At 42.4% G+C, this 18887-nt stretch overlaps 1 protein-coding gene and 1 non-coding gene across 2 annotated transcripts in view; both read left to right on the forward strand.

Annotated features, from left to right (window-relative positions):
- Window positions 1-10924, forward strand: part of LOC122423455 (BRCA1 associated protein) — a 31402-nt gene extending 20478 nt beyond the window's left edge. The window contains exons 10-12 of the mRNA XM_043440541.1: window positions 394-483; window positions 6129-6232; window positions 8468-10924. Of these exons, the coding sequence (XP_043296476.1) occupies window positions 394-483; window positions 6129-6232; window positions 8468-8831 (558 nt within the window). The 3' untranslated portion in view covers window positions 8832-10924. The remainder of the gene's footprint in view (window positions 1-393; window positions 484-6128; window positions 6233-8467) is intronic.
- Window positions 5805-5911, forward strand: LOC122424902. Its single transcript, XR_006264605.1, has one exon. It is a non-coding gene; the product is annotated as a U6 spliceosomal RNA (small nuclear RNA).
- Window positions 10925-18887: the final 7963 nt, after the last annotated feature.

An 18887-nucleotide genomic window follows, 5' to 3' on the forward strand; every position in this document is an offset into this window, starting at 1 on the left:
AGTGGGAGCCAAGAGGGGCAGTTAACCCAAGGCTGGAAGTGACAGGGACAACTTCCTGAAGGGGTAGCTGGATGAGCTGATTTGAGGTATACTTGATTTAAAACCATGTGGTTCTTCTTGAAGCCAGCTTGATCAGAAACAAGGGTTTTTTAAATTGTACATTTCTCTGTTTGTCCCTAACTAGATTGATTGTAAGCCCCCAGAGGGGACTGAAGTGTAACTGTCATCTCTGTGCTCCCCTAATTTATTGAGTAGAGTGGAACCAGGGTGTAATATACATTCTGAATGTTCCTCTTACTCTTCTGCAGGTCATTGAAAATCAGGTTTTAATTGACTTTCAGAGACTGACAACAGTAACTTATGTTTTGGTGTCCATTCTCTGTGTTTTTGTAGTATTCGTATTTACTAACAAGCCAGCTGGAGTCACAACGAATCTACTGGGAAAACAAGATAGTCCGGATAGAGAAGGACACAGCAGAGGAAGTAAGTTTCTCGTTTGAGGACTACTAAAATGCCACATGCTAGGACAGCCTGCTGTTGGGTGGGAGAAGGCAGAGTACAGGGGAAAATGGATCTTATAATCTTTCTTTTTAGTCTCATCTATAGGTAGAGAGCTGGTTTACCTCTAAAAAAGAAACCTTTGTTTTATGTCAGTTAAATTTCAGCAAAGCTGGAGGCTAGTAAGGGTAGAAAAAAGAAAAGATTTGGAATCACTTGGCTCACTGCTGCTGCTGCTAAGTCGCTTCAGTTGTGTCTGAGTCTGTGTGACCCCATAGATGGCAGCCCACCAGGCTCCCCCGTCCTTGGGATTCTCCAGGCAAAAACACTGGAGTGGGTTGCCATTTCCTTCTCCAGTGCATGAAAGTGAAAAGTGAAAGTGAAGTCGCTCAGTCTTGTCTGACTTTTAGCGACCCCATGGACTACAGCCTACCAGGCTCCTCTGTCCATGGGATTTTCCAGGCAAGAGTACTGGAGTGGGTTGCCACTGCCTTCTCTGACTTGGCTCACTCTAGTGACCTAACTCTTGATCAAGGTTCCAGTAAACACCTGACTTGCCATTATACTGGAGACTTAGCCTCTGAAGGCTGTATCAGGAAACAACTTCCAGACAACAGTGAGAGTGAAATTAGTCAAAAAGAGGAAAAGGAAGACACAAAAACACACTTACTGCAAATGTAATCAACTAAGCATAATTGAAGAGAAGGGAAGTGGACATATATTCTCACCTAGGACTAGTAAATCAAGATTTTATTGTGTGCTGACCCCTGCACACAATCTTATTGTGTGCTGAGCCCTATTCTATACTAAATTAAGGAAGAAATTAGACACTTGGTATGTACTTAAAAAAAGAAACCTTGGATTTAAAGCCTTAAGTATTTTGGTATTTTGAGGTTGGGATGTTGTTTGTTCATTCAGTCAGGTTTTCTAGTGGCTTGTGCAATTCCATTTAAAAAATAGAAGTATGTGCATGAGGATTTGTAATTTGAGTCAGCCAAGTGGTTTGTCAACTTGGGAACAGCTGCTTTGGGGAGCTGAATATGGGCTCCTAAGGCAACAAGATGGTGCTTTAAAATTGAAGGGAATAAAATTAGGCAGAGATGCTAGAGTAGTCAGCATGGCACCTTGTTGGTCTCAGGCAGTGGTCTTGAAAATTTAACAAGATAATCCTTTAAAGAAGAGGCCATTCACTGTTCCAGTGGGTAGAAAAGAAAAGTGGTGTGATTTGGTGGAAATCCAGCCCAGAGTGGCCCAGAGCTCCACCTACTTGGTTTTCCCTTTGTCTGCAGCATGCACAAGGAACCCTGAGGGTACCAGAGAAAGGAGTTTGAAAACCAGTGAGCACCTGAGTGTTCATGTATAACTGGGGCTCTGGGAACCATTCTCAGGATCTAGGGACAATGGTCATAATTCAGTGATTCCCTTAGTCTTAAAGGCTTTTAAATTTAAATCATTGATTTAAATAGTTATTTTAAAAATGCGTATCTTAGTAACTTTGTGAATCCCCACCCAATAACTGGGTCTTCAGATGGGGAACTACAGAGCTGGATTTGGGGCTCACCTCTGTGGTAGCTGGTATTATCCTGGAGCTTAGAAGGCAGGGCCAACCTGTCACTTTATGCCAGGCTCAAGGGTCCGTTTCTAAACATGCCTACAAATGAGAAGAAATCAGGTCTTTTTCATTAAGGCGTAGTCTGTGCTTGCTTAGTTGTGTCTGACTCTTTGCAACCCCATGAACTGTAGCCCACCAGGATCCTCTGTCCATGGAACTTTCCAGGTAAGAATACTGGAGTGGGTTGCCATTTCCTATGCCAGAGGATCTTCCCAATACAGGGATAGAACCTGCATCTCCTGTGTCTCCTGTAGTGGCAGGCAAATTCTTTACCCACAGCACCACTTGGGATGCCCCCAGCTTTAAAATGATCTCTCTTGAAAAGTTCATGATGAAATTCTTACAAGAACCTTCTAAACAATGGCAGTGCCTTTCTAGAGGGGCTTAATTGGAGTCCCCATGGGAAGGAGGTCCCTCTGACAGCACGTGAGAGGCAGAGCAGGCATCGCTGCCACTCGGTGTGAAGTTTGGGTCTCCGCAGGAGGAGCACCAGCAATGCCATGCAGCCTCACTAATGATTTTTTCTATGGGCTGTCCCAGTGTGACCACCTAAAGTGCTTTGTACAGGCCCTTGAGAACTTAGCTTAGGATCCTCTCTGCCCATGGAAAGCAAATCAGAGGGCAGGAAAACTAAAAATGTGAAATTGTGTTTACTTCTAGGTAGGGGTAAGGTGGCGGCCAAGGCAGCCCTAAATACAAAGCTCGGAAAAGATATTTTGTTTTCTAGTAAAAAAGGTCAGTTAATGGTGATGTAAGCCTTTTGTTCCTGCCTCTGTCCTCTGTCCGTTGGCACATCCAGCCGTGGTGCATGTGCAAGGAGAAACAGTGATCGTGGGTTTCATGGGCAGAGATTCTTGGCCATGGGCCTCATAAAAAGTTAATGTAGGGGAGCAGAGGGGCTGGAGATTGAAATTCACTGTGGACTTCAATTGCAATACTATTCCAGTCCCCTGGTGCCTTACGTAGTGCAGTTATTACAGGGTGAGCAGAGTCTGTTCTGGAAAATGAAGCTCATACCCACTTGAAGGTTCCTAGTTTTAGTGGGCTATGTATGAAGAGCATAGAGTAGATCATCTATACAGGTGAATTCTCCTAGATACCACTTTTTTTCTGGAATTCCCTAAGTGGTCCAGTGGTTAGGACTCTGCAGTTTCACTGACAAAGGGGAAGGGTTTAATCCCTGGTCGGGGAACTAAAATCCCACAAGTTGCATGACACAGCTTAAAGAAAAAAGATAGATCTTTTCTTTTAAGCCTCTAGCTCCATATATAAATTGCTGTTTTTCCAGCTATGGATTGTGAACTGAGTTTGGTGGGCCACAACTGGTATTTTTATTAAACAGCATGGGATAGATATCAGAGTGTACCACATTTAATACTACTTTGTGAAACTTCTGTTTCAGGAGTGTGTGTGTGTGTGTACAAAGTGTTTCTTACTGCGCGCTAATGGTCAGAAATGTTTCTTAAACCACCAATTTAAACCATCATAACATTTGTCTCTAGCAATATTAAAAACCTTTTTGAGGTCACTTAGTATTTTTCATCTTGATTTAAATGTGTTTGCCTTATTGTCTTTAGTCACCAAAACATACAGTTTGGTTCCTTTTGATGGTTATTTCTGTCCTTTCCAGTTTCCCTGAACTGATTGGAGTAAGTTTAAGAGAAAAAGGTCAAAAGGATCTCATGGTCTTATTTTAAAAACAGTATTGAGGAAAAAATTAATATCGAATAGAATTTGAGTAATTTGAAAGCTATTTTTATTTTTATGACATAGCAGAACTTTTAGAAATCTCCCTTTAATTGCATGTTCTTCCAACTTAATAACGTTGGCTCTAAAGTTAATTACTACAAAGCAGTTATTCTTATTTTTTTTAAAAAGAGGGAGCAGTGCAGTTAGAGACCTGCTAGGCAGGCCATATGGCAAATGTTTAAAAAGAAAGCATTAAAAGTAGTGACCTTTTTTCTGGCATGATGGATGTTGCATGAATATCTGCTGAGAGTTTAGATCTTGCCCAGAGGTCACTTTTCCTTTGTTATTGAGCTTTGGCCCACTGTCTGATGCAGAGAGAGTTTTAGAACTTGGCTTTGAACCCAGACTTGGGGTCCAGTCCTGGACTCACATCACTCTAGCTGGGTGACCCTGGGGTCTATTGCCTCACCTTTCTCAAGCCTCAGTTTCTGTAAAAAGGTTATACACCTAAGTCATAGGCTTGTAATAAAGAATAAATGGAAAAAAAGGGAATAAATGAGATACTACCTATAAGACATCTAGCCAATGCCTGAACCATAGGATTTAAACTCTCAGTCACTTCCATTTCCTACTATTAATACCTCATGACCCACCTATCTTCTTCCTGTCTTTAGACCAGTGATAAGTTTTTAAGACAATGTAATATGAATTCTTTCTATAAATTGCCTTTATATAAACTCAATAAAATAAGAACTGCTTATGTTGCATGTGACTTCAGAGTACATGAGAATATTAATAGTGAGTTTGGAGGGGAAAGAATACCAAACAGCTAGAATCACCTGTTACAAGTACCTTTGGATTATTTGGATAATACAGTTGACCCTTAAACAGCATGGGTTTGAACTGCACTTACATGTGGATTTTTTTCAACGGATGCCTACTATAGTACTACAGGAACCACAGATGGTTAAATCTGCAGATGCAGAACCTCAGAGCACTGATGATAAAGTTATACTCGGATTTTCAATTTTAAGGAGGGTTGAGATCCCTAACCCCCACATCGTTCAAGGGTCAAGTGTAATTTTAGAATATGATCTCAAGAGGTAAAAAACAGTAGTGAGTTAAAAATGGGAGATTCTTGTCCTCCTACATTATTGATAGGAATGTAAATTGGTGCAGTCACTATGAAAGACAGAATGGAGGTTCCTTAAAAAAATTAAAAATAGAGCTACCATACGATCGTGCAATCCCATTCTTAAACATATATCTGGAAAAGACGTAAACTCTAATCGGAAAAGATAAATGCACCCCACTGTTCATAGCAGCACTATTTATAATATCCAGTACAAATAGAAGAAACCTAAATGTCCATCAACAGATAAATAGATGAAGATGTGGTACATATATACAATGGAATACTACTTAGCCATAAAAAAAGAATGAAATAATGCCATTTGCAGTAATATGAATGGACTTAGAGATTATCATATTAAATAAAGTAAGTCAAAGAAAGACAAAGATTATATGATTATCAGTTACATCCAAATCTTAAAAAATAATACAAATGAATCTATTTACAAAACAGAAACAGGCTCACAGATATGGAAAACAAATTTATATTTACCAAAGAGGATAGGAAGGGGAGTGTGGAATTAACTGATACACACTACTATATTTGAAATACATAAGCAAGAAGGATGTACTGTATAACACAGGGAATCATATTAAATATCTTATAATAACCTATAATGGAAAATAATCTGAAAAAATATATGTATGACTGGATCACTTTGCTGTACACATGAAACTACCATAATACTACAAATAAGCTACACTTCAATTAAAAGAAAAAAAAGAATGGGAGGTTCTGGTCTGGCTTCTGACAAAACCATCTCCTGCTCTGCAGCCTGAAGCTCTACCTTCTAGCAGTTTCACTCAACATTCAGTAGCTTTTGATCCCTCTTCATCCTGGTTGAGAGAAATGGTAAGAAAAAAGGGAGTTCTCGTGCTCGCTTCGGCAGCACATATACTGAAATTGGAACGATACAGAGAAGATTAGCATGGCCCCTGCGCAAGGATGACACGCAAATTCGTGAAGCGTTCCATATTTTTTAAAAGAGAAAAAAGAAAAAAAAGAAAAAGAAAAAAGGGAGTTCTCAAAATACTTACTCTTGTTGCAGAAATTCTTTCCGATAATGGTCTCACCTTTTCTAAGTTTGGTTTGTCAAAGTTAAAGACAAGTAGTCAGGGGGTGAAAATTGTAAAGTTAGCCCCAAAGGCCACACAGCTTTGTCTTTGAAATAAAACTGATCTCTTTTTACTCTTTCAGATTAACAACATGAAGACCAAATTTAAAGAAACAATTGAGAAATGTGATAATCTAGAGCACAGACTAAATGATCTCCTGAAAGAAAAGCAGTCTGTGGAAAGAAAGTAGGTATAACTGATCTATTCTTTTAATTAGCTATTTTATTCTAACAGGCTCCATAAACAGAGAATCTCCTTTATTCCCATGGACACGCACTCATTATTGTCAAGTGTGTGTGTATCACCAAGTTTTCAAGGGTCTCCCTATATATGGAGCAGATCTACTGTGACTTCCTGTTCAGTAAAAAATTCAGTGTTTCATGCCAGATGGATGCCATGTGGAATACAGGGCTCTCTCCTGATGACTGTGCTTACACTGTGCACAAGTGTCTCCTATTTTTGCCTGTAGAAAGCTATCTCCCTTTGCCCAGAGCCTCTCTGAGCCATGGTGACTGAGAAATGGCAGTTAGGAAAGATATTTACATCTAAACTGGAGATGGTGTGTCTTCTGGCTTTGCTTGGGAATTAAAGGCAAAGATACTGAATATGGAGCGAAAAACTCATTAACAACATGGCAAGAACTACTGTTCTCTACTACTGTAGAACAGTAGTTCTCTACTACTGTTATTTGGGAAGATAATTGCTACTAAATGAAACTACTTTTCTAGCGTAAGTTAGACTCACAAAAATAATTGGATTTTTTGCCTCCAGACAAATGGATAAAAAATAAAGGGGATAATTGTCCCTTAAGAAGGTTTTTTGTTTTTTTTTTTAATCTTTTATTTTGGAATAAATTAAGGTTTACAAAAAGGTTGCAACGATAGTTCTAAGAATTTCCATACACCTTTCACCTGTTTTCCCCCTAGCAAATAACTGGATATTTTTAGTGGTGTGGGGGTGTGTGTGTGTGGTAAAATCTGTATTACATAGATTTTGCCATATTAATCATTTTAAGTATATCAGTCAGTGACATGAGGTGCCTTCACAGTGTGCAACTATGATTCCAGAATTTTTCATCACTCCAACAGAAACTTTACCAAAGGGGTTAACTGTTGTGAAAACAACACTACACCATAAATAGAAATAAAAATAAAAAGTCTCTTTTACTTTCAGTGCCCTAACTAATTGAACTGTTCCAAAGAATTTAAAAGTTAAAACTAAAAGTTTTCTTTCACTCCCAAATCCTGCATGGATACCCAACCTGTAGAATCTAATGCCTGATGATCTGAGGTAGACCTGATGTAATAATAATACAAAAAGTGCACAATAAATGTAATGCGCTTGAATCATCCTGAAACAGTCCCCTCCACCCCTCCTCACTTCCTGGTTCATGGAAAAACTGTCTTCCATGAAATCAGTCCCTGGTGCCAAACAGGTTGGGGACCACTGATCTAGAGGTTCTTAATGGCACCAGTGAATACTTCTTGTTCGAGCTCTTTTACTGTACCTGTATAAACATCTCACATACATCTTTTTTCTACAAAAATTGAATAATATTAGGTATTCTATTTGGTAAAATATTCTGTTTTGGAGGTTTTTTTTTTTCCTTTGGACTGGTACACCTAGATCTATATCCTGTAACATGTATGAAAATCATAATTTTAACTAGTTCCCCTTGATGGACATGTTTTACTACTATAAACAATGTTGCAATAAGCATCTTTGTCCATATGTCATTTAGTGCAACCCTGAATATATTTATTTTATAGGATAAATTCTTGGAAGTAGAATAGCTATGTCAGAGGGCAGGTGAAATTTTGATTTTCATAGATGTTGCCAAGTTGATTTCCATTGAGTGTGTAGCAGTTCACACTCCAGTGCCACCATGTGGGAGTGCCCCGTTTTCCCACATCTGAGCTCTCTGGCATTCTGATACATAAAAATGGTATTTCAAGTGGTGTTTTAATTTGTCATTCTTTACTTGTGAGTAAGATTGAGCATCAATAAGGCACTCCCTCTTCTTGAAGACTCTTCTCCAGCAAATGCAGTGAGGTCAGAGCACTTGACTCTTTAAGAATGTCACTTTTCCTCATAACTTCTTTATCACAGTTATCATCTCTAAGCCACTCATGTAAACAATTCAGAGAAGCAGTAGACATTTTACCATGAGTCACAGAATAGTTTCTGCTATTGAAAAATCTCTGATCCTGAAATATTGTCCTGAAGCTACACTTGAGTTAACCGAAGCAGAATTCTGATTTCAGATGGCTGTTGCAGTGGCAGCAGACCCCTTGGCCATGGGAGGGAGTGGTCTGCCATAAGTGGATTCTGAGGTCATGTTCTCTGTTCAATCCCAGAGCAGAAAGGGGACTCTGTCAGCAAATGGAAAACATGCATTGTCTTCCTTTGTTTTTGTGAAAGGTGCACTCAGCTAAACACTAAAGTGGCCAAACTCACCACGGAGCTCAAAGAGGAGCAGGAAATGAACAAGTGTTTGCGAGCCAATCAAGTCCTCCTGCAGAACAAGCTAAAGGAGGAGGAGAGGGTATTAAAAGAGACCTGTGACCAGAAGGACCTGCAGATCACCGAGATCCAGGAGCAGCTGCGGGATGTCATGTTCTACCTGGAAACGCAGCAGAAAATCAACCACCTGCCGGCTGAGACCCGGCAGGAAATCCAGGAGGGACAGATCAACATCGCCATGGCCTCAGCCTCCAGCCCCCCATCTTCTGGGGGCAGTGGGAAGCTGTCCTCCAGGAAGGGCCGCAGCAAGAGGGGCAAGTGATCTTCAGAGAGGTGCACTTCCCCAGGACTGTTCTCCCTGGCACAGCGAGGGCGTGCTGGGGCCTTCAGCTAACTGTGAGGGTGGACCCTGAATAAGTATAAGTCAGGATCAAGCCACAGTTGTTTGGATCTTTCATTTGCTAGCGTGTGGTGTAACGACCATAGAAGGCTGACGACCAGGAGAGCTGAGGGAAACAGGCAGTGTTTTCAAAGGTGGCTGCTTTTCTCAACCATGATAGTTCACTAACCTCAGACGTTCTGATGACCATTTTGCCTTCCTACTTGATAGATGCCCCAACGCTGCTGTGCATTTTTCCGTTGTATTTATTGAGTTGGTGTATTTGACTTCCAGTTCTGGGGTCAGTTTAAGAGCTCGGATTTTTTTGTGTCCCCTGAAAGGTAATGTTACCTCGCTCTAAGGCACCAAACTTGCCAGAAGTCACAGCAGTTGCTTGAGAGAGAGGCTCCCGTTGGCCACTAAGGATTTATGAAAACGCCCTAGCATTAGTCTCATATCATTGGCATCACTCCTTGCCTCTGGGGAATTGAAGAAATGGTTAAATGTTAAATGAAAAGAGGCTAGGTGTGTAAACCCAGCACTGGCTTGTCACCAGCAGCCATCTCCTCTTGCTCTAGGCCTCACCAGGAAAAACAAACAGCCCCCGGGCATACTGAGTGGACCCAGTGTAGGAAAACTGGTGACGTCCCCACTTTGTTTATTTTTGATGCCTCCACAGCTCATTATGAACCTCAGAGAAGGAGGCTTAATTTTTGCTCTAAGATTCAAATCTCAGTGGATTTCCTAGCATCCAGCAAGAAGAAGCAGGCAGATTTATCATCCATGTGAAAAGGTATGAGCAAGGCCACTGACTGGCTGACTGTATTTTGTTGGGATCAGTATTTCCTGAGTGTTTACAGAAAATTGGGCTACGTGTTTCGATTGTGACTAGAGGAGCTTAGGCAGATCTGCAGTTACGCTTTCAAGATATATCCAAAAGGCTGTTGCTAAATTCAAAAATTAGAATTTTAACAGAGGCCCCTTTAAAACAGTCATGTAATGCTTATATGGGCCAACAGAGGGTCTGTGTACTTTTTCTAGAAACAGAAATGTCCAAAAAAAACCCTCGCAATATGTGGTAATTAAGCAAAATTAAAGTAAGACCCGTGTTGGAATTTAGCTTCCAAAAGAGGTAGCTATATAGGTTAACAAGACACACTGTTAAATGATGGGTTTTCTTTTCTGTTTTTATAATTAGACAAAGTTTTCAAATGATCACACTTCAGACCTGGTTTTTAGCCTATGATTAGGCCTCATCCTCCAAAAGTCTTCCGTGTCACCTCTTCACACACCAACTGTATGGCTAATCACGATGCGTTTCTGTGGGGTCTGCCACAGCATTTCCCAAAGAACCTTCTCTGTAACTCTGCAACATGAATGTACTCAGACATTCTCAATTCTTTCTTAGGGCAAACCAATTCCACAAGTCCCCCTTGGACTTATATATATATATATACAGGTATCTTAAAGCAAAAGTGGGAATGGGAAGCTAACCTAATTCTCTTTCCTATAGAGATTCTATTTTATTTAAAATCTATTTTTACACTAGTTAGAATCCTGCTTTTTTGGCCAAGTACTTGTTGTGCATGTCTGACCTTGCAGAAGCTGGGGTGGATCGTAGCATACTAATTAAGAGAATTAGAAGTAGTTGACAAAGCTTGCTTGCTCCTCTTTTCTCTGTGATCACCTCTTGTCAAGCAGCTCTGCCACCACTGGGAGAACAGAGATTTTTCTCAGTACAGGTGAGATAAACACTCTGAAAGGCTGTGCCCAGAGGAAGGAGCAAATAGGCAAATGTTTCCAAACTACTTGAAGGTTTAAAAAAAAATGTTCCAGAAAAAAATCTTGTCAAGCTATGTAAAGAAAATGTTTAAAAAAAAAAACAAAAAAACAGTCAACGAGTCATGTTTGAATTTGACAAAATTACATAAGGTAGAAACTCTTAGTGTTTTCTGCAGGATGAAAATGAACCACTTAACATATCCATACTACCTTGAACAGTGAAATTGCATTAAAATAACCAAACTTTGAAATGATTCTGCCATGTGTGAAATCTGTGTCTCTCTGGTGGTTATTTTGCTTGGGAGCTTGTACCTGAATCATCTAAGAAAAAGTAACTGACCCAGATAGAGAAGAAGGTTCTCTGAATTGGGAGGCTTGGGTTAAGAGAAGACCCAGATGCACCATTCTCTTGCAAACTATAGTAAAAAAAAAAAAAAAAAACAGTTTCTACACCCAGGACTTTTTCCCAGGCCCTCTACAGAGATAGGGTGGTTTTGTTTTTGAAAACTGTCATAAATGTGACTCGTTCAGGATCCACCGTGTAAGATAAAGCACTGAAGCAACTCCCTGCTCCCTGCTTGCTCAGTGAAGTTGCTCTGGGCTGAAAAAGGGATTTAAACAGCAAGTCAGTAAGAATGTGGAGAACTTGGCAAATCACAAATGAACAACCTTCTGTCACTACTTGGAAACCCCTCTCCTGGTGCAGTCAGGGTACACAAGCTACAGATACTACCCGTAAGATTTGGCTGCCGTGCATGATGCCACATTGCTTGGGCTGGTGGCAGATTTTGGCTCGTTGTGATAAAGTCCATGGGCTAATCTGGAAAAGAAAAGTCACTCTTACAACATTTGAGGAAAGCTATTTTGTTTCCTCCAGGATAAAGCTGATTTAACTCTGTTGCAGTGATTCTGCTGTGTTACTTCCCTCTTGGCAGCAGAAGGGAAAATTTTCAGGAACTTTTCTTGAGATCTAGCTCCTGTTCTTTAATGGCGCTGGGGGGTACATCTAAACCACCCAGAGACCTGGCCAGCATCTGAAGCAGGGTTAGGAAGCCACCAAGTGTTCTCTGGCAGGCCTCTGCTGCTGGCCAGTCTTCATTCCTGCCTGTGAAAATTTCTTAAATGGGAGTCCTAGAATTCTCTGTAGTGGCTACACCAACAGATGCAGCTTTTAAAGTTAAGATTTTTTAAATGACAGAGTAAAGTCATAATAGCCTGTCCTCTGAGGAACCCTGAGTTCTACCCCAGAGCCAAAGCCCAATCTCCTCTGCGATGTGGTTATCTCCCCCCAAGGCAGTACTGCAATTCAGCCTGCAGCAGGCAAAAAGCATGCTTTGCATTTGTGCATTAGGACACTTCAGGGAAGTTATATCAGACTTTTTACTTTTTCGGGGGGTCGGGGAGAGAGAGAGTGGTCTCTTTATCCTGATTAATGTCATAATTCTTTTATACCCTCTTCTCATTTTCTAAAGGGGCTTCCCTGGTGGCTCAGAGGTTAAAGCGTCTGCCTGCAATGCAGGAGACCTGGGTTTGATCCCTTGGTCGGGAAGATTCCCTGGAGAAGGAAATGGCAACCCACTCCAGTATTCTTGCCTGGAGAATCCTATGGACAGAGGAGCCTGGTGGGCTACATACAGTCCATGGGGTCTCAAAGAGTTGGACATGGCTGAGCAACTTCACTTTCATTTTCTGAAGGCAGTGGTAACCATTTACCACCTGATGGTAACCCTTCTTCTTGCTTCCCTGAAACTTACGTGCCCTCCCCAGAATGCTGTCATTTAGGACACGGTTTCTGTCAGACATGAATTTTGAAAGCTGGACTTCCAGAGGCGAAAACTATTTCAGAACCATTTTAGCTAGTGTACCTTTCCTGGACATTGAGCAGTCTCTCACTGTAATTCTGGAAGCTTATAAGAGCCTGAAAGGTGGTCTGCAGTTGGTTTTTAGTCTGGATTTTGAATTCTTTCTGCCTTAAAGAAGGCCAGGAAGAGATGAACAGTCTGTCGTGTTATACACAATGACTGTGGCCTTGGGGGCCTAATATTGAACTTCTCCGGGGCAGAAACTTCTCACTGGAATCAGCAGCAAAATGTGGTTTTGGCACTGGGCAGGGAGCTGCGCTGGTGCAGACAGCATTTGTTACTCTGAGGCTGATTACCGTTTCTGTAGTGGAGTGGTTATCAAGTTCACCTCACAAGGCTAATTACCAAGCACACAACATGAACTAAATCAGCTTTGCTTCTTTTCAGACTCTGTTCTAAATCCCCGACCCAAAACTCCTTTCAGATCCAGCAGATCTTGAAATAAATGAAGAGAGGTTTGTCTGGGGCTGGGGAAAGGGAGGGTCCATCAAAGGGTGAAATCACCAGCAAGATCTTGGGCCATGAAGGTGTTTGACACCTAGGATGAATCTACCCTAGTACAACACGACTGACTCTAAAAAAAAATCAAAGTGAGGGGCTTCCCTGGTGGTCCAGTGGCTAAGACTCTGCACTCTAAATGCAGGGGCCTGGGTTTGATCCCTGGTCAGGGAACTAGGTCCCACAAGCCACAACTAAAAGATCCCACTTGCTGCAACAAGTTCCCGTGCAGAGAAAAAAAAAAAAAGAGTCTATGGCACTGAATAGGAAAAACAGTTCTGACTTGCCCTCTGTGGAGATGTCTTTTGCCGTCTTCTGCTGGGAAGAAGCAGCAAGTCCCAGAACAAACCTTCTAGTTGATTTGTTTCCTCATTTAAAAAGAACTGAGACCCCTCCAGCTATATGGATTCCTGATTCTAAATTCTCCATTCTTTGGTTGTGGCCCAACGGGCTAAAAGTTCAGACTTTTCCCTGGAGGGCGAGAGAAGGCGAGTGCCATTAAGAGAAGGTGTTTCCACCACTTGAGAAACTTGCTTGTATCACTTACATCATTACTGCTGTGCTTAACACCAGCAGGCTGAGGCGCTAAATGGAAAAGAAGGAACGTAAACTAATTTCTGGGCAGAACAGATCACGGAGAAAGACCTAGAAGTAAAGAAGAAATGGAAAATTTCAGAAGGAATCAGGAGAGTTGCTGGCTTAGAGACACTCCAGCGGACAGCAAATTGGAACTTATCGCACAAAGCCAGCAGGTCCTGTGGCAGTATCCTCCAGGAATTAATCTTTTGTGAAGAAACTAGCCCTCGTCGTAGCTGTGCCCACTCACACATCCTGATTAGTTTATGCATGCTTGGAAACTCTGAGCCTAAAACCACTTGCCAAAGTGACCACAACAGAAGAGCCACGTCATGACTCCCCCACCTCCCCGCTCCACCTGTCCTTGGGGAAACAAATGAAAAGCCTGCTTTCGAAACGCACGCCTCAGGAAAACAGCCTTTCAGTTGCATTTGTTTCTATGCTGCGCAAAATCAACACTGACTGGCTTTGATCCCAAACAGGGCCAACTGCGGACACTGAGATTTCTGCAGCCTCTGGCGGCCCTCCCCACCCCCAGCACATTCAACTTCAATTACGTGGGAACGGGCCCGGGGCCGGGGGCTGCCGCCAGATTCTCCTGGCCCAGCCTAGGAGGCCCTGTGCTGTGGCCCAGAATCTTTCCTAAAAGTCTCTGCAGGATCGCTCGGTCGCTGCCAATCCTGCACTTTCTGTTTGGCCAGATTCCTGGCTGTTTGACCAGAGTCAGGCTAAGGCTCTGTCCTGCTCCTTTTCTTCCTGTATGCCGGGACCTCCTCTCCCTGCAATCCCACTGCCTCTCACAGTTTTATGTAAATAAGGATGTCCTGCTGCTTTTCAAAACCAGAATAATCCCCCCAAAGATAACCCACACCACGCAGTCCTCAGGAAAGGGCTGTCTTTTTGGTGAACTCTGTTCAAACACTTTTCACCTGCTGAGATAATATTCTTGTACAAAGGGAGGTAATTAATGTCAAAGAACCCTGATTGGATTATTGTTGGCTCCTGTGAACCCAAGTAGACAGGGAAAAACCTAAAACAACACCCCACTGAGAGACATCTTTTCCAGCCCTGGTTACCCCAAGTAGACAATCCAGAGGAGCAGACCCCAAATCTGTTTTCTTTGGTAGGACTCAGAGCTGACAGAGTCACCTTGCTCTTGCCAAGAATTAGAAGCGGAAGAAAGTCCTGTCTTTGCTGAGGTGTTTGTTTCCAAGGCAAGCTCGCATTTGTTGAATTCCAAACCGTGTACCAAATTACAGTTGCTGTGTTGAGTGCTTCCCATGTACTCAGCGCCCGCCTGTAAGGTAGGTAGTTACCCCATTTTACAAATCAGGAAACCAGGGCTCAGCGGGGGACATTTCAGCATTGACATGAGGTCACATAGCTGATACACGTGATAAGGGCAGCTCCCCATCTCAGCACTGTTTGACCCCCAAATCTGGGCTCCTTGCCATTCCTCTCCACTGCTCCCCTAATGTTGGAACTTGGGGACAAAGGACACGGCCCCCAATTCCTGTTATGTGGTTGCCTTGGGAAAAGAGCGGAGTATTGACTTAAGACTACTTTTGTGTGAGGACTGTAGTTCTGTCGGCCCACCCTCTGCAAGCCTTGCCCTCTCCTCCTGGAACTGTCTGGCTTCTCTCTGGCTCTCTCCCACTCAGGCCGGGCCTGAGCCAGAGCTGATAAAGGAGAAAGAAACTTCACCAGTACTTCCCCCCGACTCCACCCAAGGGCAGACTCTGGGAAATTGCCTCTCGTGGCCCTCTTCATCCAGGGGGCCCAGGGCCCAGGCCACACCAAGCAAGTAAGCTGACATCTCAGTTCATTTACATGGAGCTTCCCTAGCTGGAAAAGTTGCTTCTGGAACAAAACTATCTAGACCCTAAGGAGTCCTTTCTTTCAGTGTGTAGACTCAGTTACTGCCCCCAAAGGCACAGTCAGACAGGCATAAACAGGCTAACTGGAAACTTTAGATTCTGGAGGGATCAGCTTAATTTGTGGCTTCAATTTATTACAGAATAAACAGGAGAGAGAGAAAACCTGGAACAAGATTTTTATAAACTACTGAGGGATATTATAAAGCAGTGTTAATTTGGCAAGCATAGACTGATGTGTGTACAAATGTCTTCCAAAAGCTTTTTCTGTTTTTTTTTTAATTGAAATATAGTTGATTTACCATGGTGTGTTAATTTCTGCTGTTCAGCAAAGTGATCCAGTTATACATATATGCATTTTTTAATATTCTTTTCCATTATGGTTTATCTCAAGGTATCAAATATAGTTCTCTGTGTAATACTATATACAATAGGACCTTGTTGTTTATTCTATATCCAACTTTATTTCTTCTTTTGTATTATTACAAGTCAAATTTGAAAGATTCAATACCAATTTTTGTTATGTAACTCACATCTCCACTTATTTCTACTTATCCTATTTACAATTATATATTCTAAGTGCTATAAAACAATAGTAAGAGCATTCTCTTTTAAAATACACAAGTGAAAAAAAAAAAAAAGTAAAAAAAAAAACAAACAAAAAATAAAATAAAATAAAATAAAATACACAAGTGGGGGGCTTCCCTGGTGGTCCAGTGGCTAAGACTCTGTGCTCCCAATGCAGGGGGCGCAAGTTCAATCCCTGTTCAGGGAACTAGATCCCATATGTCACAACTAAGACCCAAGGCAGCCAAATAAATAAAAATAAAAACTAAATTTTTTTAAAAAGGAAGATGAATTGGGAAAGGCAATAAGAAGACACAGAAATGCTGCGGGATTCAGAAGAGGGCAGGATAACTGTGACTGGGCATGGAAAGGCTATAGGGACAAGGCCTTAGTTGAGATGGACCTTGGAAGGACAGAGCCGGCCTACCCTGCACCCTCTGTCCTTGGAGCTCTAAGACCAGTATGGAAAGTGTTGTCTTGAGCAAATTCTGCCTGAGTTAGAGGAGAATGAGGATGCCTATCTCAACTCAAAATGGCTTACACAATAAGAGATTAATTATTTCACAGAACAAGGATGGAGGCAGGTCAAGTTCTGGATTGGTTAATGAGCAGCTCAACAACCTCACCAAAGAACTGGTACAGAAGCCCTCCCAAGAGACTCCCCCATACTCCTTGAGGACAATCTTGATTTACCTCCCAAGATTGGGGGTAGGCCTCACCAGCCCAGAAACTCCAACAGGGTGAATATCTGGATAATTGTGCTGCTCTCTTAGCAAAGAGATGAATCATGATTGCTCCTAGTTGATGGTATCAATCCTATTCCCCTGTGCAAGAGACTGGTCAGAGATGGTCATGTGACTTGATTTCGGCCAGTGAGATGGAGAAGAAAATTTGCTCGCGATTTCTGGAAAAGATTTTACCCTCTGAAATGAAAAGCATGAAAATGAGAAAGCTGTTTTTGCTCCTACCCTCTTCCTTCTTTCCTTCCTTCCTTCTGAGAATGCCTCTGTGTGAGGATATGACACTTGGTTTCACAGCAGCCACTTTATGACCCAGAGGGACAATGTTGCTGACATGCTGAGGATGGCAGAGCAGAATGAGAGAAAAAACCTGGGCCCCTGGCATGCAGGGAGAACCAAGCTTGGAATTACTTATCTTTAGACAGCTAATATATACAATAAACAAACTTTGATCTTTTAAGTCCCACTGGTAGGGTGTTCTATTACTTATAGACTAATGCATTTCTAATAGATAAGAGTCTCCAACTCTCTGTCTAAACTTACTGCCCTCTATATATCACACATTCCTTCTTTGCTGGTAATAAATACATTTGGGGCTGGTGGTGACCATCTTTTCTCCCATGTGGAAAGAGACCACCTGAGAATAATATCAATGCAGAAAAAAGCAAAGGGGAGAGATAGAGAGGGGCCAGTCCCTGATGTCATTGTCTGAGCCTCTGGATCAGCCGTGCCTGAAGTCAGCCCTACTCCTGGACTTCGCAGTTACATAAGCCAATAAATTCCATTCCCTTATTTATTTATTCTCTCAATCCAGGTTCTCTTGATTTTCTGTCACTGAAAGAGTCTAGATTAATATACAGTGCCCTGAAGTGCCACTTCAGGGCCTTCCCTCACATCACAGATGATCATAAAGTATTTGTCAGGGAGATGAATTCACTACTTTCTCTCCTCATCCCTGCTTTACAGACTTCTGAATGCTACCCCCGTCAGTATCATCAGTATCGCCTCCTCAAAAGTAGGGCAGGAGAGCTGGAAGGAGGAGATGCCTGGCACTTCAGGGCAGTGAGAAGTCACCTTGCTGGGTTTCCACAGCATGAGGAGTATTACATCATGAAGCTTTACAGAGGTAAAACCAGCATTGAAAAGCGTTAGTCGCTCAGTTGTGTCCAACTCTTTGTGACCCCATGGACTGTAGCCCACCAGGCTCCTCTGTCCATGGGATTCTCCAGGCAAGAATACTTGAATGGGTTGCCATTCCCTTCTCCAGGGGATATTCCCAACCCAAGGATTGAACCCAGGTCTTCCGCACTGCAGGCAGATTCTTTACCGTCAGAGCCACCAGGGAAGCCCAAGGCCAAGTTTAGGGGCGGACCTTCGGGACTGTTGTTCCACAACCACCATCTCACTGACTGCCCACAGCTTTCTGCCTGCAGGTGGAGGGGGATGGGAGCCCCAGGGCCCCGGAGAGCCCCAGGCGCTGCTCACATCAACTCTTGGGCTCCTTCTCTCTCCAGCCTCCATGAAAAATCCCAGGAGTTCATTCTCTTTAGCCTGGGCTGGACCACACGCCCCTATCTGAGATGATCACTCTGGCTTTGACTGGCCAGACGTATGCCATGCGCCAGTGTGCTGTGGTCTGTGGGGCCTTGTAACCACCTTGTGTGGGGAAAGGGAGTTTCCCAAGGGAAGGCTGGCTGGGAGCTGTTATGCAAACAAAAGGGTCAGGAATGTCCACTGGGTAGACGAAACAGCTGACATCCATCATAAAGCCATCCCTCTACAAACTGGAACTTAAGAAATCTTAATGCATTTCAGTAGCAGTTGTTGGATTCAGCAAATATTATTTTTTGCACTTGATTAAATGCCCACAAGTTATGTGTTGATAACTATGTGTTGGCAATAAAAATGATCAAACAAAAGTCTTCAAAGACTTCAAGTGATCTGATCAAGTGATCAAACAAGTGATCTGATAATATAAACTAACTACTGTGATTCACTGTCATAAAATGCTATGCTATGGGGACAGGAAAAAGGGTGTGCTTCATTCTACTTGTTTTGGGGGTGAAGGGAAGCTACAAAAAAGAAGTGCAATTTGAGACA

The sequence above is a fragment of the Cervus canadensis genome, chromosome 1, assembly GCF_019320065.1.
Source record: "Cervus canadensis isolate Bull #8, Minnesota chromosome 1, ASM1932006v1, whole genome shotgun sequence".
In the NCBI taxonomy this organism is placed as follows: domain Eukaryota; kingdom Metazoa; phylum Chordata; class Mammalia; order Artiodactyla; family Cervidae; genus Cervus; species Cervus canadensis.